We start from the raw sequence: 16,834 nt of genomic DNA on the forward strand, positions 1-16,834 counted from the left end.
GGTGGAATTGTTGCTGCTGAGCCAAGGGCAGAGCAGTGCTCTGTTCATTGTGTGCTACATCTCAAATGAAGGCAGATGCTGGGAGGAAGAAGGACTTCCCATGGCCCTGGGTGCTCCTCATGTGTCTGCACAATGGAGACAGCACATGCTCAGCTCTCTGTGGCTGCATCCCTTTGTTCATTTGCCTCCTGGCCATGGTGCCTGTTGCTGCCGGGGCCCTGGCAAGACACCTTCTGGTCAGGGTCTCCTGGGACCCCCAGAGAAGGCAGTGGGCAGGGCACAGACCCCAGGACCTGCCTCTGCTGCTGAGAAGCATCCATTTCTTCCCAGGTGAGAAAAGGCAGGAGCAGGCTGCAGGGCAAACATGGTCTTGGCCATGTTCAGAAGTCATCACTAACACTCAGCTTTGATGAGCTGCTGTAAATGAACACTCCTGCCAGCAGCTGCCTAGGCCTGGCTCTCCACTTGCACTGGTCTCATCTCCTGGGCCACCACAAGCATGGATTGAGCTGCCTCTGGGGGTCATCAGCCACAGATTGGGCAGAGAAAGTGTGGGTCTCCCTGCTCAGAAAGAGATATTTCTGGACTATTTTCCTCCACTTGCAGCAGAAGAGATGATGTTTTTACACCAAAGTGGGCTAGTTTCAAACAGTCATATTGCTGCTTCTGGAGCTGAAGTTAAAATCCTGTGCCAGGCAGAGGGGAATGAGGCTTCCCAATGCCCAAAACAAGGTGCTGGGGAAATACCATATCCTTACCTGCTGTCCCTGCTGCTGGTTCAATGTCCCCATGGACTTGTTTTAAGCAGCACAATGAAAAGTCACTGGTAGGAAATGCAGGCAGCTGCATTCACACTTGACTCTATTGTTTCATAAGTATTAGCAGAGAGATTGAAAATGTAATTATGATAATTAAGCTAAATTGCAATTTTCCTACAGGAGCTACCAAATTATTTATATCAACTTTTCATCCTAATTCCCTTAACTGCTCCCTGCCCAGTGGAGGAGGAACCCTTACTGCTCCTGCACTGTGTTCCAGTGCAAACAATTCTCAATGGCATTTGTGAAACAGCAGCAAGTGGCAGTTCTTACTCAGCAGGAAATTGGGATGGGAAAAGAGATTGTGAGAAACAGTGGTGCTGAGGGCAGAGCACTTGGGGGGCAAAGAGCCACAATAAGAGGGGAGAGCCAGAGAGAAGTGTGCAGGACTGGGAAAGGCAGTGCCCAGCTGCAGTTAGGGCTGGCTGGAAGGAGCAGAGCAATGCTGGGCAGATGGTCAGTGGGGCTGGATTCAGGCATTGCCTCTCCTGCCCCTCGGGGCTGAGGGTGTACCTCCCACCGTGATCTCTGGAGCTGAAGTGAGCACAGACCCCAGTGTGGCAAGATTCAAGGGCCATGGCACGGCCAGGCCAGCCTGGTGCACACAGAGCCAGCAGCAGCAGCAGCCAGGAACACTGTCAGCCCTAATCAGTGTCACAGCTCAGCTTGTTCATGCATCCGAGCAGACCTCGTGCAGCTTCACCGTGCCGCGGGAGGAGTGATGAATCCCATCCCAGAGCCTTTTGCTTGTGTCCCCCCCCCCAGCCTGGGCCAGGGCAGCGTGTGACACCAAGCATGTCACCCCTCTTTGTGGGGTGGCAGCAGGACCAGCTGCAGGAGGCAGGCTGCCCAGCTGCCCTCCATTGCAGAGCAGCAGAGTAAGGGAGGAGGCAAAGCTCTTAACTGTGACCAGTTCTCCAGGGTCCTTCCCACAGAGCAGAGAACATATGTTTGAGGACACATGCCCCTGTTTTGGAGCATAGCAGCAGATGATGAAGACCATGATGTGCCACCACTGGATCCAAGACATCTGGGCAGTGGCATGAAAGCTGAGATGCCTGCAGCTAGCAGACCCTGACCTTCATCAGTCCTGGGCTGTCCTGTCCCAGATCTTGTCCAGTTTCTACCATCAAAGGGGCTTGATTTAAGCCCACATATGGGAGCTGTGCTCTGGCTTACCGAGTCTGAGCATGCAGAACATTTCCCAGATTGGGAAAAAGCGTTCTGCAGCCTTTCTCCCCCCTCCATCCCTCAGCAGCAGCATGGACCGCAGTGACCATGGTTGGATCTTGGAGGGTGCTGGGCAGCTGCAGCCTGGAGCTCAGGTCCTTGCAGAGCCACCTTGTCAAGCCAAGAGCTGGACTGAGACCTTGTCCTTCATTATATAACTGTTTCTCTGAGTGTTTTCATAGAGCTCAGCCTCCCACCAGGCAGAGCCCCCACCGGCAAGGGGGAATGTCATGGTTTTCTGAATGCATGGCTTTGATTTCCTGCTGGGCTGTAGCAGCGGACAGTTCTGTTCCCCCCCAGTCCACGCACCTTGCCAGGCATTAACCAAGATTCAGGCCCCTACAAGGCACCAGGCAGCAGGCTGGAGGTGTCACCTTGTCTGGGGTGGGTGATGGAGATGTGGAGAGAAGCAGAACCTCAGAGGCCAGGTCAGCTCAGTTCCTCCATGGGGTTCTTTGAGCCCCGCAGATGAACTGACCTGGCCTGGCCTCTGGGACCCCACGCTGTCCCTGCACTGCCCTGGCTGCCTGCCCTCGCATTCCTGTCCTTGCACATCATCTCCTTTCAGCTGCTGAGGAAAACAGCCCCTGCTGCTACCAGGGGCTGGGGTGAGGAGGGGGAGACGCCTTCACAGCACACAAGCTCTGCAGGAGTGGGGCTGCTGCTGACCTTGGAAATGAAGGGTTTTTTTCTTCCCAGCTCCAGAAGAAGCAGGAGGTGGGGCATAGCTGGCTGGCACTGCACTCTCCTTGCAGCACACCAGTTTTTTTCATTATCAGTGTGACCCTGCCCACCCTTACCCTAGAAAACGAGGGGCTGTGCAGTGCTGTCACCCACAACCCCTTGGACAGTTTGACAGCAGGTTGTCTGTCCTGTGCCTTCCCTGCAGGCTGAAACTGCAGAGCTTTTCCCCACTGAATAATAGAGGGTTTGGTGTGATGGCCAAGAATTGGGCAATGGGACGGTTGTGATACCTTGGGAATGAATAACAGCAGTGGGACAGGTCAGCAGCTCTTCTCCAACACACCGCCAAGGAGGAAATCCTGACGCCTTCCTGCTGCTCTGAGAGTCACAGTGTGTGTGCTGAAGGTGACTTGGAACTGTCCCAGGGTTGTATTTGATACTGAGTACTGCCTGTGGCCCCCAAAAAGGAAGAGGTTTTCACCACTGACGTGGTGCCATTCAACAAGATTTCACATGCAGGAGTCCAGAGCAGCCCCTCAGCCAGCAGTTCCCACATCATCCCCCCCATTCAGGCAAACTGGATGTGCCCCATGCAAGGCACATCTCCAAACTAAACTGCAAATAATTCTGGATCTAAATCAGTACTACAGTCTGGGCTAAAAGTCATTTTATGACTTGGCTCATTCCACTTGACCACTGGTTAGTTTTTCTGGTTGCACATGATATTTTTTCCTGTTGTGGATGAGGAAGACCTAAAGATGGGAGAAGGGCATTCTAAGGGCAGAGAAAAACAAGAAGTTGTACGTGGGATCCTGCCAACACATTTGTATGGTCTCCCCTTAGCCTCATTTTCAGAAGAAAATCTGTAATACACCAGCAAATACAACAAATCAATAAATAGTATTCGCAAAAAGGGCTCTTTTCCCCTTAATCTCTTCATATTCTGGAGGCATCGTTGTTGCCTGGAATAATAACATGTTCTATTTAGCCATAACACACTTGAGGAACCTCAGGCACTTGGTGCAGCACCTAAGCTAACTTGCCAAAGCATTGATTCCATGCGTCAGGCTCAGAGCAGGATCATCGCCTTTCCTAGTGTTGTTTGTTATAGGTATTTTCTGGACGATTCATCACACGCTGCCTGCTAGGTCAGAGATGTGTGAAGCTCAGTGTTCAACCTTGCTGTGCTGGGAACCTCCTTGGCTGTGATTTGCACCAGGGGCAGATAGCAATGCATGCAATTCTGCAAACACTTGTTCCCACATTTGACTTTTTCTCCACAATTCGAGACTACTGGCAGAGCTATCAGGCTGCCGTTGCTCTCCCTTTGCCTGCCTGTCCCTAGGAAAGCAGTGGTGGGAAGGGGGTGCTGGCTGTTGGGGAGCAGTTGCAGAGTCTGCGCTGCTCTTTGCGCAGCTCTCCCGCCTCCGCTGCGTCAGGGGCTGATTCACCATCCCCAGCTGCAAGGCTGACTTAGTGCTGATGGATGGAGCCCATCGACAGGGAACGTGTCTCTGCTGACAGCCCGAGCAGGGGCACTGCCATGATTGGTGGGACACTGTCAGTGGGCAGCAGCCCTGGCACGGGGGCTGGCATCAGCCCTGTCACCCAGCAGAGAATATAAATCAATTTGTCCTCTACATATGGGTACAGGCCTTTCCCAAAGCCCTGCTGCACCTCCCCACACCAGCCCATCATTCAGCAGTAGGCTTTTCAGTGTAGCAAGCAGCTACTTGTTTAAAAGGAAAAAGCAGCAGCAGCTCAGCCTTTTACTCAAATCTACTAGAGAGAAGGTCTCGCTCTCTCCTCCTCTCCTTTTTCTAGGAAGATGTTCCTTCAAACTTGCTGTGCGAAAAATAAAATGACCTTTTTCTCCTCACATGCACTTGCTCTCATTTGCAGGCCCAGGCATGCTGCTATGGGGAGGGAGGGCAGCTAAGCACACATGAATAACCTCATACCAGCACTGCAGACACACATATGACATTTCTTTCTATGGTTCTAGTACCAAAATATCCCAGGCACAAAGGGATTTGGAGTCTACAGCTAACGATCTGTGCAGGCCTCTAAGGAAACTGCACAGTAGCCCTGCTAATGGCTTCAAGGGGAAATGCTTCAGGCCCTGGCTGCTGCTACTGCTGCTCAGGGAATTGTGCTTTTAGCTCTGGCATGCGATAAAAACCTTTTCTCACTGTTGCAGACATGATGGCTCTTCTGGAGAGAGGAAAGGCATTGACTAAGCTCAGGCCATTAACCACCTTTAAGCACACACGGAGGATGTAAAGCAAACACCACCCGGTCATTCAGCACCCAGGGTTAGTTAACAAACCCCCCTGACTCCCTCTCTGCCCTCTCTGCTCCCCAGGTGCATATTGCTTTCTGCTCCAAGCACTGCCTGCTCCCTCTGCCCCGGGAGAGAGCAGGGAGTGACAGAGAGCACTGGGCACAGACCTGGGGCGCTCAGCTCAGCCCAGGGCACTTCTGGCAAGCCCCATCTTTGGGATAACCTCTCCATGGTGCTTCATTTCCACTTCGTGCCCCTTCCCTCCCTAGGAAAGGAGAAGGGAGCTTTTTCTGAGAAAAAGCAGCAAGACACTATTTCTTTAGCAAGGTGCGTCTCTGCAGTGCTGGCCTGAGCACACACTGCTCAAATCTAGCAGTGGCCACCTGCTGCACCTCACTGCCCATCACAAGGCAAGAAGGTACCTGGGCAAGAAGGTGCCCACCCTGAGGGGATTCCCCCTCTCCCCAATACCCCTTCCCATGAAAGCCACACCACAGTGCCTTCCTCCTCTGACTGACTCATACTGAGACAATGGTCTCGCTGGTGTGGTGACAGATTTTGCAATAGGTTTTAATGAGGTATTTACAAGTTCTGAGGCGGGCTCCTTACACAAGGAGTGTGGCCTGGCCCTGGCAGCTGATTGGGCTTTTCATTGACATTCCTGCAACTCCAGCGATTGCAGCACAGGCACAGTGGAAAACATTTAGACATAAAAAATGACAGATTAATTATCTCTTAATTGATACCTCCACCTGGGGACAAATGAAACCGGAACATCTCTCCTGCCCTGGGAGCCTGCCACTTACAAACAGATTCACAGCTAAAAATACCGTGGCAGTCCCGTGGCCAATCAACTTCACTGCTTACCCTGAGTGAGGTTAAAAATTGTCTCAGGCTGGCACGGTGAGCAGCGAGGGACCAGCGGCAGCACCTGGATGCAGATGGCATTAATGCTGAGCAGTATCCCCAGTGCCCATGCGAGGGGCACCGCACCTCAGGGCACTCTCAGTGCCCCGCAGATTGTGTTTCTCCAGACTAGAATCTAGCCCTGACGAGAGGTTTCTCGCACTTTCCTGCCCATTGTTAGAGGATGCAGAGAGGAAACCTCATCCCTGTGTCTTTTTAGAGTCCTGAAGTGCGCAGTGTGTTTCCCTGTAGTGTAGCATTTCCAGCGAGCTTGGGAATCATGCTTGACGCTTGTAACAGCTTTTTTGTGCAGTGCTCTCCCGCACCTACAACACTTCCCAAGGGATCTCTCCACCCCCAGCTCCTTACAGCAACCCACACACAGCCAAATTGCCACAGTGACCCCATTTAAGTTACCATCATCTTTATTTTCTTCACATATGTGCAAACAGAGGAGATCGCAATGGTGGTGTTCTTAAAAATAACAAAATGTATTTGCATACATTTCCCTATGTACAGGTGAACAGCCACAAGTAGTCTTCTTTTGCACAGCAAAAGATCTAGAGCATTGAGACCGGGGACAGGACCGGGGCCGAAAAAAAAAAAGGGTCTAACTTAAAAACAATAAAAAACCCCGAACTTCACAACAGTGCAAACCTCTTGGACACGACAGCACGATGGAGTGACTTTAATGGAGAAAACGGCTTGGGTGGGGGGGGGGGGGCTCTCGATATGAGATTTCTGACTGTAAACAAGGCGCAACACCTCCCTCCCGCCGCCCTCCCCGGGGAAAGCTATTCCAGGAATTTGGCAGATCTTCAAGGGCTGAGCCGGAGGTAAACAGCCCGCGGCCGCCTCCCCTCCTCGGGCCGCAGCGAGTTGGGGTCCGGCTCCGGCGGCCACCGGCACCGGCACGGGAGGGGCGGCCGCTCCCCGGGATGCTGCGGGACGCGGGGGCACCGCGGGGAACCGGCGGGACCGCGAATTTCCCGAGGGGCCTCGGCGGGGCCGGAGGGGTCCGGTGCGCCCCGGTGGGGCCGTGCACGCCCGGAAAGGGCCGTGCATTCCAGGAGAGGCCGGAAGGAACCCGGTGCGCCCCTGCGGCGCCGCTCACGCCCGGAAGGGACCGTGCACTCCCGGAGGGAAGCCGGTGCGCCCCGCTGGGGCCGTGCACTCCCGGCAGGGACCGGGAATTCCCAGAGGGGTCAGAATGAACCGGTGCACCCCGGCGGGGCCGTGCATTCCCGGAGGGAACCCGGTGCGCCCCGGCGGCACCGCGCACGCCCGGATGGGCTCGAGTGCTCAGCCGGTCTCGGGGTCGCCGGGGGGCGGCTGCTCGGCGTCGCTGCCGGGCGGGGCGGCCCCGTCCGTGCCGCCGCTCTCCAGGGAGGACTCGCTGCCCGTGCTTTCCCCAGAAAGCAGGCGGCGGACGCGCAGGTCGGCGCGCAGCGAGCGCAGATCGTTGCCCAGGCTGAGCTCGCCCAGGTCGCGGAGGAGCTGGCCCAGCTCTGGGCTCTCGCCGCGGCCGGTGCTGGGGCGCAGCAGCTCGCCCTCGGGCTCGCCCAGCGCTTCCAGGATGTCTTCGCAGTCGCAGTGCATGGCCCGCTCTTCCTGCTCCTCGCCCAGTAGGTCCTCCGTGATGGAGCCCAGCTTGGGCGCGCTGCGGCTCCGCTCTACTGGCGGCTTGTAGCAGCACTGCCCGTTGAGCAGCTTGCGCAGCGGCACCAGCGGGATGCTCTGCTCGCCCACCAGCTGCTGCTGCTGGTGCCGCGCGTCGTCCCGCTTCTTCAGCCGCCGGAACTCGGCCAGTGCCGTGGCCGAAGTCTGGTAGAGCAGCAGGGCCATGGCCTTCGCCTTCTCGGGCTTGGAGACCAGCACGGCGTGGCAGCGCAGCATCACCGCCTTGTGCTTCAGCTCGTGGCGGTAGATCCAGGCGAAGACACGGGGCAGGCGCGGGTCCGCCACGCAGTAGGTGACCCGGTGCAGCAGGTAGAGGTGGCCGGGCCGGCGCAGCCCCTTGTCCTCGGCGTGGGCCATGCGGATGCCCTGCGCGCTGATGGTCAGCTTCATCTTGGTGCCCTGCCGGCCCGCCTCGCTCTTGCTCCAAATCTTGCAGACGGCCAGGTCGGTGCAGCCCTCACCCTTGGACTGGATGGTGGTGGCGTTGCCCAGGTAGAGCACAGTATACGTGGGATCTTCGCTGGTAACGCGAAATTTCCGCCGCTTGGAGCGGAACATGCTGCCCACGCGGTGCAGGGCGCTCTCGGGGCAGGCGCGGGCCAGCGAGGTGAGGGCCGAGTAGTGCACGCTGACCGCGTACCCCTTGGGCTTGCTCTGCCGCCGCGCCTCGCCCGCCGCCAGCTCCACCTTGCTCCGCTTCCAGGGCAGCATGGCCCCGCGGAGCCGCGGCTAGGCGCCGCGCCGACGGCTCCGGGCGCGGGGGGGCATGCCACGGCGGCGGCGGCTGGGCTGCCCGCCCGCCTCACATCCTTGCGGGCGCCGGGCCGCCGCGGCCGTAGATATAGGCGGGCGCCGCGCTCCGCGGGCGCGGAGAGGGGAGGCCCCGCGCACCGAGGGCGGAGCGCCCGCTGCCCGGGCCCGCCGAGCCGGCGGCGCGCTGCTCGCCGCCCGCCCGCCGCCGCCGCTCTGCGCCGCCCGCCGCGGCGCCCCGGCCCCGGCCCCGGCCCCGCCGCGCCGTGGGGCGGGCACGGGGCGGTGCCAGCCCGGCCGGACGGCCCCTATCCCCTCCCGCTCGCCGCGGAGCGCGGCCCCCAGCGGGGAGCGCTCGCCGGTGCTGCCGCGGGCGCGGAGGAGCGGGACCCCCGTGCGCCCCGTCCCGCTCCGCCTCGCTCGCCACGGCCACGTGCGGAGGGTGGGTGGGTGGATGCCACAGCGCTCTCCTGCAGTTTGGTCAGCACCGGCGGGGAGAATGGAGGGGGCACCGCGGGGCATCCGTCTGCCCCAAATCCCCTTAAACGGATAAAAATCCCCTTAAACGGATAAAAATCCCAGGGCTGCTGCTGGACCCCACGCTCTGAGAGATCCCAGGGCCGGCAGAGCCCCAGCCTCAGCCCCCTGCACGGCGGGGGTGTGCCGTGGACAAATCCCGCTCTTGCAACATGATCTCTCCTTTGGTTTGGTTAGTCCAGCTCTGAGACCTGAAGGGCCTGCAGCAAATACTAGTTATTATGTATGAGTAATCCTTTGCTCTTTATTTGTATGCAGCAGCCGAAAAACAAGAAGCTGTCTTGTAATTTCTTGTTGGGGTTGCTGAGTACACTCAGAGACAGAATGAGAAACTTGGTCTCTGTGTTGTTAGTAGAGCTTCTTGTGTCATGTGTCAGATCCTTGCATTGCAGATAATGCCACTTCATCAGGGTTTGAATAAATGCTCGACAAAAGGTGGGTAGTACGTACTCGTGCAGTAAAATATGTAAACACCTGCCTAAATAATTTCTAGAGCTTGGATCAATTAAACCAGTATGTAATTATCATTGTTGTTGTTGTTACTATTATTATTATTACTATTATTACATAATGCCATCTAGCAGATTATTTGGGAATTGCAAGTAACCACAAACCCTTGCAAGTAACCACAGCATCAAACTATTAAGCCCATTTGCTTGTATTTCCAAAATCCCCCTCACTGGAGGGCAGCGTGGTCAGTACCATCCCTTGAGACTGCTCAGCCACAGCTGGTCCCAGGGGACGCCTGGCTGCAGCCATGGTTTCCAGAGGCCAGTGGTAGGTGTGGGTGGGTAACATGCTGCAGTTCCTGTCTTCAGCAGCTCTAGCACAGTAGTTTAACAGTGTTAAGAAGGCTGCTGCTTGCCTTGAGAAGTGAACATGTTATTGCTCCTATTTTCCAGTGAGAAAACTTCAGCTGTAGAACTGCATGGGCTGGGTGTGCATCTATCAGTGCTGTTGAACTGCCAGGCCCCTCGACGTGAAGCCCAGCACCCACTGAGATGCACATCTGGGCTCAGCACTGTGCTGAACCAAACCCTCTGCCTCTTCAACAAAATCACACTGGGACCTCACAGGAGGGCAGGTGCGGAGCTGAGGTCTGCCCTGACTGCAGAGCCCAGCAAAAGCCCGCCCAGCTGGGGGATCTCTGCTCTGAGCCCTGATGCAGGCTGGGTGTCAGGCACCCACTGGGAGCCCTCATGGTGCTGTTGGTGTGGGGGGCAGGAGGGCCTGTGTGCTGTGCTGCAGCCTGTGGCAAACAGCTCCTGCCAGCCTGCAGGACCATCCCAGGGAGAGAAAGACTGATTTGTTCAGCTGATTCATCTCAAAGTAGCATTCAATGTACTTTTCTTTTGTCTTCTTTGTCTTGCAAGGTGAAAACAGAAGATGCTCCTGTGCACATAAAATAAATCCGATGGCTTGAGGTAACATCTGATACCCATGCATGGTGTGGCACTCCCGAAGTGCCCAAAGATCTGCCTCCTCCCTCAAGGTGTCCTGCAGAACCACAGCTCCTTGGACCAACACCTGCCCCGTGCTCACCTGCCTGAGCAGTGCCTGTGAGCTGCAGGGCTGAGAGCAGCCCCGTCTGCTCCTCGGAGATGCGTGGGCATGGCAGTCTCTCCATATGAGGGAGTTGCTTTGCCAAAACCTGCCTGCCTCCAGCTGTGGGCAGGGAAACCTGTTCTGAGCCTTTGGCTGGTGGCTCAGCAGGCAGGTGTTTGCTCCAGGTGGGATGGAGCAAGCAAGAAGACCCACATATCTTCCTGCAGTGCTGCTTCTGGAGGGAGATTAGAGCTGGGGGGGGCTGGTGCTGGTACACAGACACTTCTAATAATGATGCCCACAGAGCTGTTTGCAGAGTCATGCTGGGCTCTGCCATCCTGATTGAAGTGATCTGTGTTCAGGAACGTACACTTCAAGTTTTCACAGCATGGCTTGTGCAGGCTGCTGAGCCCCATAGCTCTCCAGCAGCCCGTGGACTTATTTATCTGCAAACCCCAGTGGTGTGTAAAGTGAGGAGGAGATCTGACCCTTTTTCCCTCCTCACAGCCTCCCCAGACCCAAGGCAGCAGCATTGCCATTTCTGTATTACATTCTCAGGTTCTGGAGTTTTCCTTATCAGGATCTCAGAGACTCACTGGGGGTTCCAGATTGTGGCTGGGGAGCAGCAGCACCCCAGAATACCTGCTTCTGTACCACTTGAAGTGCAGCAGCAAGGAAGGTGTCTTGTGGTCGCGTGCCAGCTAAAGAATGGAATCTCTCTTGGCTCAGTTCCTCGCCATGCTTGCTCACCAGTCTGTGTGCCAGACCATTGTAGCTTTCTTTGCTTCACTAATGGGCCCAGTTAATTCAGGACCATCTCTTTCCTGCTACGTGGCAACTGCTTCAGTTCTGGGCACAGATGACTGCCACATGCTTCCGCAGCTGAAGAGGACATTACAAATCATGGAGATCTGTGACAGCAATTCCCACACAAAAAGCTCTGAGTTCTGTGCTGGGCTGAGGAGCTGTGCCACAGCCTTTGGGTGAAGTCTGGCAGCAGGGAGCAGCCCAGTTAAGTTTGGGGCACCTGCTTCACGCTTGAGGCTGTTCCTGTGGTGTTGGATGTCTGTATTTCATTGCCAGGGGGAGAAGCTGAAGCACAGTAAGAGGGGAGCGTGCCCTGTGTGGCCAGGGCCTGCTGCCGGCTTCCCAGAGAGCACAAGGCTCCCTCCTGGCCTGCAAGGCCGGCAGCACCCATGATGTGTAGGACTTGCATGCTGGGGGTTATCTGCATGGCACTGTAGCCCCAGGGGAGTGCAGCAGCCTGCTCTCTATGCAATATTCTAGCAGCTACCGAGCATCACCTGCCTTCATGCATGCATGGAAATGCAGAGTGAGGCGTGAGAAAATCTGTGAGATACCATCTCTGCCCTGCGGCCCGAGCCGGCAGCACAGTGAGTGCTGCTCTTGGCCCTCGGCAGACCCCACTCCCTGCCACACTCCGTCCCTCTCCTGCCCTGGCCACTCCAGCCTGCACTGGAGCCTGTAGGTTCTGGGGTGCGCGGTGGCTCTGAGGCGCAGACAGGCAGGCAGCTGTCCAATACCTCTGCTGGAGGGAGCTGCCAGGCTGCCCGTGCTGGCTGCCCTGAGCAGTGTAGAGGGATGGAAGGGTCTCCCTGATGGGAGGGAGTGAAACTCTGCAGGGATCAGCCCCACTTCAGGGATGGCTTTTGTGCCCAGCAGCTGGAATTGGAGCTGGTGCGGATCTCTGGTTGGGGAGAGTGGTGTGAAAAGGTGCTGGGGAAAGTTGATATGACAAGACCAAAATAATTCATGGGAATGTACTGATTTTGTCAGTGTATGAACACGTCAGGTTTTCTCCCCCTAGGTAGCAATAGAACTTCTTGTGTCGCAGCAGCTGAAGTGACACAAAGTGAAACACTGCAAACCAGCATTTCAGTATCTTCCAAAACAAAGTATTTCAGAGTCTCTATAACTATGCTACATGTCAAAGTGTTGACTCTTTGTTCCAAACCGGGACAGAGGAAATGCTGAACTGTCAGGTTTTTCCATGTAGTGGAAAGATTGAGCAGCTCCTGAGCCTCACAGGCCATCAGTGGTGGCAGGCAGGGTGCCCTGACCCCCAGCCCCACCAGCCATCAGCCAGGTCTGGCCAGCAGCAAGTGTGGATGGCTGCCTGTTGCCAAGAGCAGGGGCAGCCTGAGACAAGTTGGCAGGGCAGGGGACAGCATGACCTGCTAAGGAAGAAGGGTCCTTAACACCCTTTAATGGAAACCACATGCCACCCGTGCTGCCCTGCTGCCTCTCTGAAGGGGAGCAGCACCCCATCCTGCAGCGGGTGTGCCCTGGCAGGGCTCGGGGCTGGGAGCACAGGTGATGCCAGGGCCGTGTGGATACTGGGGGAGGTCCAGGCATAGGCAGGGCTGGATCCCCGTGGGGCACCGAGGGTGATGCCCGCGCTGCTCAGGGTGCCGAAGACCGGGAGCAGCCCCGGAGCGGGGGCTGCGCTGCTCGGCGGGGCTGTGGTGCTGTGGCACACCTCTGCCGCGGTTGTTTTTCAGCCACCGAGAGAGGCACACCCCGCTTCCTGCGGCCCCGGCGCTTCCTGCGCCGGCTGCTGTGATCAGAAGGGCGGCCGGTGTCCAGTGGAGCAGAGCCCTCCCTTGGGTGTCACGGCACCCTCGGGGGGGCTTGCTGGGTGGGCTGGTGCTGGACATCGTCCTCGTACCGTGCTGCCAGTCAGGGGGCACAGAGGTGGTGCTGGGGCAGCATCCTCCGCTCCCGCTCCGTGCTGGGGCTGCCACCGTGGGGCCATGTTGAGGGACAGCAGTGGGAAGCACAGGTGAGACTTCCCAGGCAGTGCTGACACAATGGGAGCTGGAGAAATCCCAGCGGTTTCCCATCCAGTGCTTTGTGCCTTCAAAGAGGCAGACAGTTCTCTCTAATTAACTTGCCCCCACCCTGCCAGGCAAGAAGGTGATTTTATCTTCATAGGGCTGGTGGAAGAAACTGGTGTCTAAAAAAAACTCACACAAGGGCCCCAGTGGGGTTGGTGCCTTCTCAGGGCTCAGCCTTGGCCAGGCAGCCCTGCTTCAGAGTTTCCTCGGCATGCTTCTCTTTCTAAAGAGGAGCAAGACCTTCACCAAGAGGTGAGCAAGCTCCCACTCTTCCTACAGTGCCAGTCCACTTCTGAGTACAGCTGGAAAGAAGGGGGTTCAAGCAGCTGCAGTTGTGCACAGAGCAAAATTGTCTTGGTTTTCTTTCAGGGGTGTTGTGGGGAGAGCTTCTTAATGGGTCTGCTTGTCAGGGTGAGGCTGGCAGTACTGCTGAATTGAGCATTGTGAACATGAATAATGAATAGCCATCACATGAATATTTTAGAGACACAGCCCTGAGATCTCCCAGTGCTGCCTTAAAGGAACATGGAGGAAAAATTGTCCAGAAAGAACGATGTTTCCTTTAGGCAAAAACTCCCTGTTATCACTGGCTTTTGAAAAAGAGCTGCTGCTGCTAAATAATAATTCTCAGGATAGGCATCAAAAACTGGAGCAGTGGTTTGGCTCCAAGGCAGAAGTTGTTGGGAGAGAAGCCTAAGACAATGATTACAATGTGCTGGAAGGACAGCAGATTTTACATTGCCTATGCAATGGTTTTGTGAGAATTCCTGAAGTTGTGACCACTTCCAAAGACCCAGCAGTGCTGGGCACTCAGTGCTTTTCAAAGGAGTGGTGAGAAGTTTTGTGATGCACAGGGGTGCTTTCTCTCCCAGGACAACACCTCAGTCCAGCCCATCTCTGTCAAAGAGACGAGTTGTACAAACAAAGCCCAGCAGCAAAAATTGTGTTTATTTTGCATGCAGTGGTAGCTACTGCATCATATGGGAATGGGCTGTAAATCAACAGGTTTATCACACTTCACAGCAGCATGCCCTCTCCTTCAAGCTCTCCTTGCCTGCCTGTGCTCTTGGCACCCACACTCTGTGCCAGGCTGCCTCTGTGCAGCTCTTGTGACAGCATCTGTTCCTCAGTTTCCCTTTCAACTGTGTCTGATTAATCCATGCATAAATGTCTTCTAGGAGCAGCAGGCTGTCGTGTTCAGATAAGACCAGCAGCAGCCTGTCTTGCTCAGGTAGGCACAGCAGAGCAATGGGAGAGGGATGAGAAATGTGGCAATTAGAAATATGCAATCTCCAGCTGTGTTGGATGACCCAGTCTGTATCTCCTTCAGCACTGCTCTGCTCAAAGTGATCTTTGCAGTGCTGCTGGCATCATCAGACAGAAATAATTCCTTGGTGTTTATGAAATGCCCAGAGACATAACTGTTGCAACAATGAGGGCAATTTGGACATTGCTTAAGTAGGTCCCACAAAGGTGGTAGAAAATACCTGCAGTTAACTGTCCCCTGAAGCACTTCAGTCTAGAAATGGGGAAAGGTGGGGGGGGCAGAAGGGCAACATGTGGGAAAAACATCCCAATCTAAATACAGAGATCTTTGTTCTTCAGGTTACCCTTGAACCTCCCTGCCCCAGGATGGGTTGCAGGTGGTGGAGCAAGCCTCCTTTTCCCACTGCATCAGCCCTTCTGCCCATCCTCAAGTGTCTGTTTCCAGTTTCCTCCTTTTCCCACTGCACGAGCCCTTCTGTCCATCCTCGAGTTTCTGTTTCATGCAGCTGAACACTGCTGCGAGTGTCCCATGGAGGTCCATTGAGCTCTGCACTCTGTACTGACAGTCTCCAGACCCCGGTGGTGCCGAGGCTGTGCTGCCAGGGCTGTGCCAATGGGATTATTAGAGCATTTTTCCTGTGGTTGGGCAGCCTGGGAATGGCACTGCACGTGCCTCAGCTGTGGGGTTAGAAGTGCTGCCGAGGTGTGGGGATCAGCCAGGCTGGCTGCCTGCTCTGGCTGGTGATTATGCATTGTAGAGGGAAGGTAACTTTTAACTGAAGTACAAAAGAAAGACAATAATGAGCACTTATATTACTGCTTCAGTGCCCACATAAAGACTTGAGATGGTTTTATTAAAGATTACTTGATTAGAAATTATTTTACTAAATGTCTGCCTGCTGTCTGCAGCCCACCAGCCTTCCATTGAAGCACCTCACCTAAATGAAAAGGCGACTGCTGAGTCCCCTTTCATCTCTCTTATTTGCCTTTAGGAAGCAAAGGAGGGGCCAGACAAGGCTGGTGGTGGCGGCAGAGCCTGAGATGAGCATGGCAAAGGATCAGACGTCCTTGGGAAATTTATGCCATGCAGTTACTGGCTTTTGAAAAGAAGAAGAAAAGAAAGCTGTGTCTTCCTAATGGGCGTTTATCATGGAGCAAGAGAAAAGAAAAAATAAAGAAAAGAGAGAAAAGACCGTTCCCACCCAGGGGGTTGTGCATGCTGCCATGCTGTTGGTGGCCAGCTCCTGAAGTTAAGCTTTGTCTGCCTCTGTTTTCCTGGGATTAGACAGGTTATTCTCCAGTTACAACTGATACACATTACAGAGTCGTAGTGAAAACTATCTGGCCTTAACCCAACACCCATAAAGGACAAATCCTTCATAAATCAGTTCAGTGAGCAAGTACAGGTCAAGTTGTTTATTAATTTAACCTGCTCTCCCATCTTGACCCAGACCAGTAACAACAGCTGGTGCTGAAATCCATTCAGTGGTTCCCTGGCTGGTCATGCAATGTCTCCCATCTGGCAAAGATGCCCAGACTCTGGCTAGATTTTGCCAGCAACCTCACAGTGTGCCTCCCACAGCTGCATCCAGGATCCCACTTTGCCACCATCATTCCTCGCATGCGCTGTTTGCTGTACTGGGATGGTGGACACTAGAGAAGGGGAACCTGCACTGGCCTGGCTGTGTTACAGGGTACAAACTTGGCCACAGGAGCTGATGGCTTTCCCCGGAGGGAGACAAAAAGCCCTGCCCCCATGCTGGCTGCCCGGCAGGGTTTTGCACGATGTGGTTTAGTAGAATCTGTACCAGGACAAACCAGCAAAAAAAGTGGCCCCAATGCTGCTGGCACTACCATGGGCTGGGCTGGGGCTGGCAGCCCTACGTGCCACCCCACTGCCAGGGCCTCCAGCTGCAGCACCAACCTTGGGGTGGGAGTGAACCATGCCCCCAGCCTCATTACTGGTGGGGCTGGTGGCTGCTATGGGAGGGAAGGGGTTAGAGCTAAGCCTGAGGAGGGGAGACCCAGAGAGATGTGTGTCCATACTGAGCACCATAGGGTGGGATGGATGGATGGATGGATGGATGGATGGATGGATGGATGGATGGATGGATGGATGGATGGATGGATGGATGGATGGATGGAGGGAGGGAGGGAGGGATGGATGGAGGGAGGGAGGGATGGAGGGATGGATGGATGGATGGATGGATGGATGGATGGATGGATGGATGGACGGACGGACGGACGGACGGATGGATGGATGGATGGATGGATGG

The 16,834-nt window shown here is 55.4% G+C and overlaps 2 protein-coding genes across 2 annotated transcripts in view; one reads left to right on the forward strand and one right to left on the reverse strand.

Moving 5' to 3' along the window:
• The window catches only part of XXYLT1 (xyloside xylosyltransferase 1), a 91,644-nt gene extending 75,894 nt beyond the window's left edge, over positions 1-15,750 (forward strand). Inside the window, exons 5-7 of the transcript XR_012057381.1 lie at positions 9,792-9,973; positions 10,263-14,523; positions 15,551-15,750. The gene's annotated coding sequence lies outside the window, so the exon portion shown is untranslated. The remainder of the gene's footprint in view (positions 1-9,791; positions 9,974-10,262; positions 14,524-15,550) is intronic.
• On the reverse strand, positions 6,330-8,576 carry FAM43A (family with sequence similarity 43 member A). The gene has a single exon (XM_041718098.2). It carries the CDS (start codon positions 8,311-8,313, stop codon positions 7,225-7,227), a length of 1,089 nt encoding a protein of 362 aa, XP_041574032.1. The 5' UTR covers positions 8,314-8,576; the 3' UTR covers positions 6,330-7,224.
• Positions 15,751-16,834: the final 1,084 nt, after the last annotated feature.

This window comes from Taeniopygia guttata, chromosome 9, assembly GCF_048771995.1.
Source record: "Taeniopygia guttata chromosome 9, bTaeGut7.mat, whole genome shotgun sequence".
NCBI lineage: Eukaryota > Metazoa > Chordata > Aves > Passeriformes > Estrildidae > Taeniopygia > Taeniopygia guttata.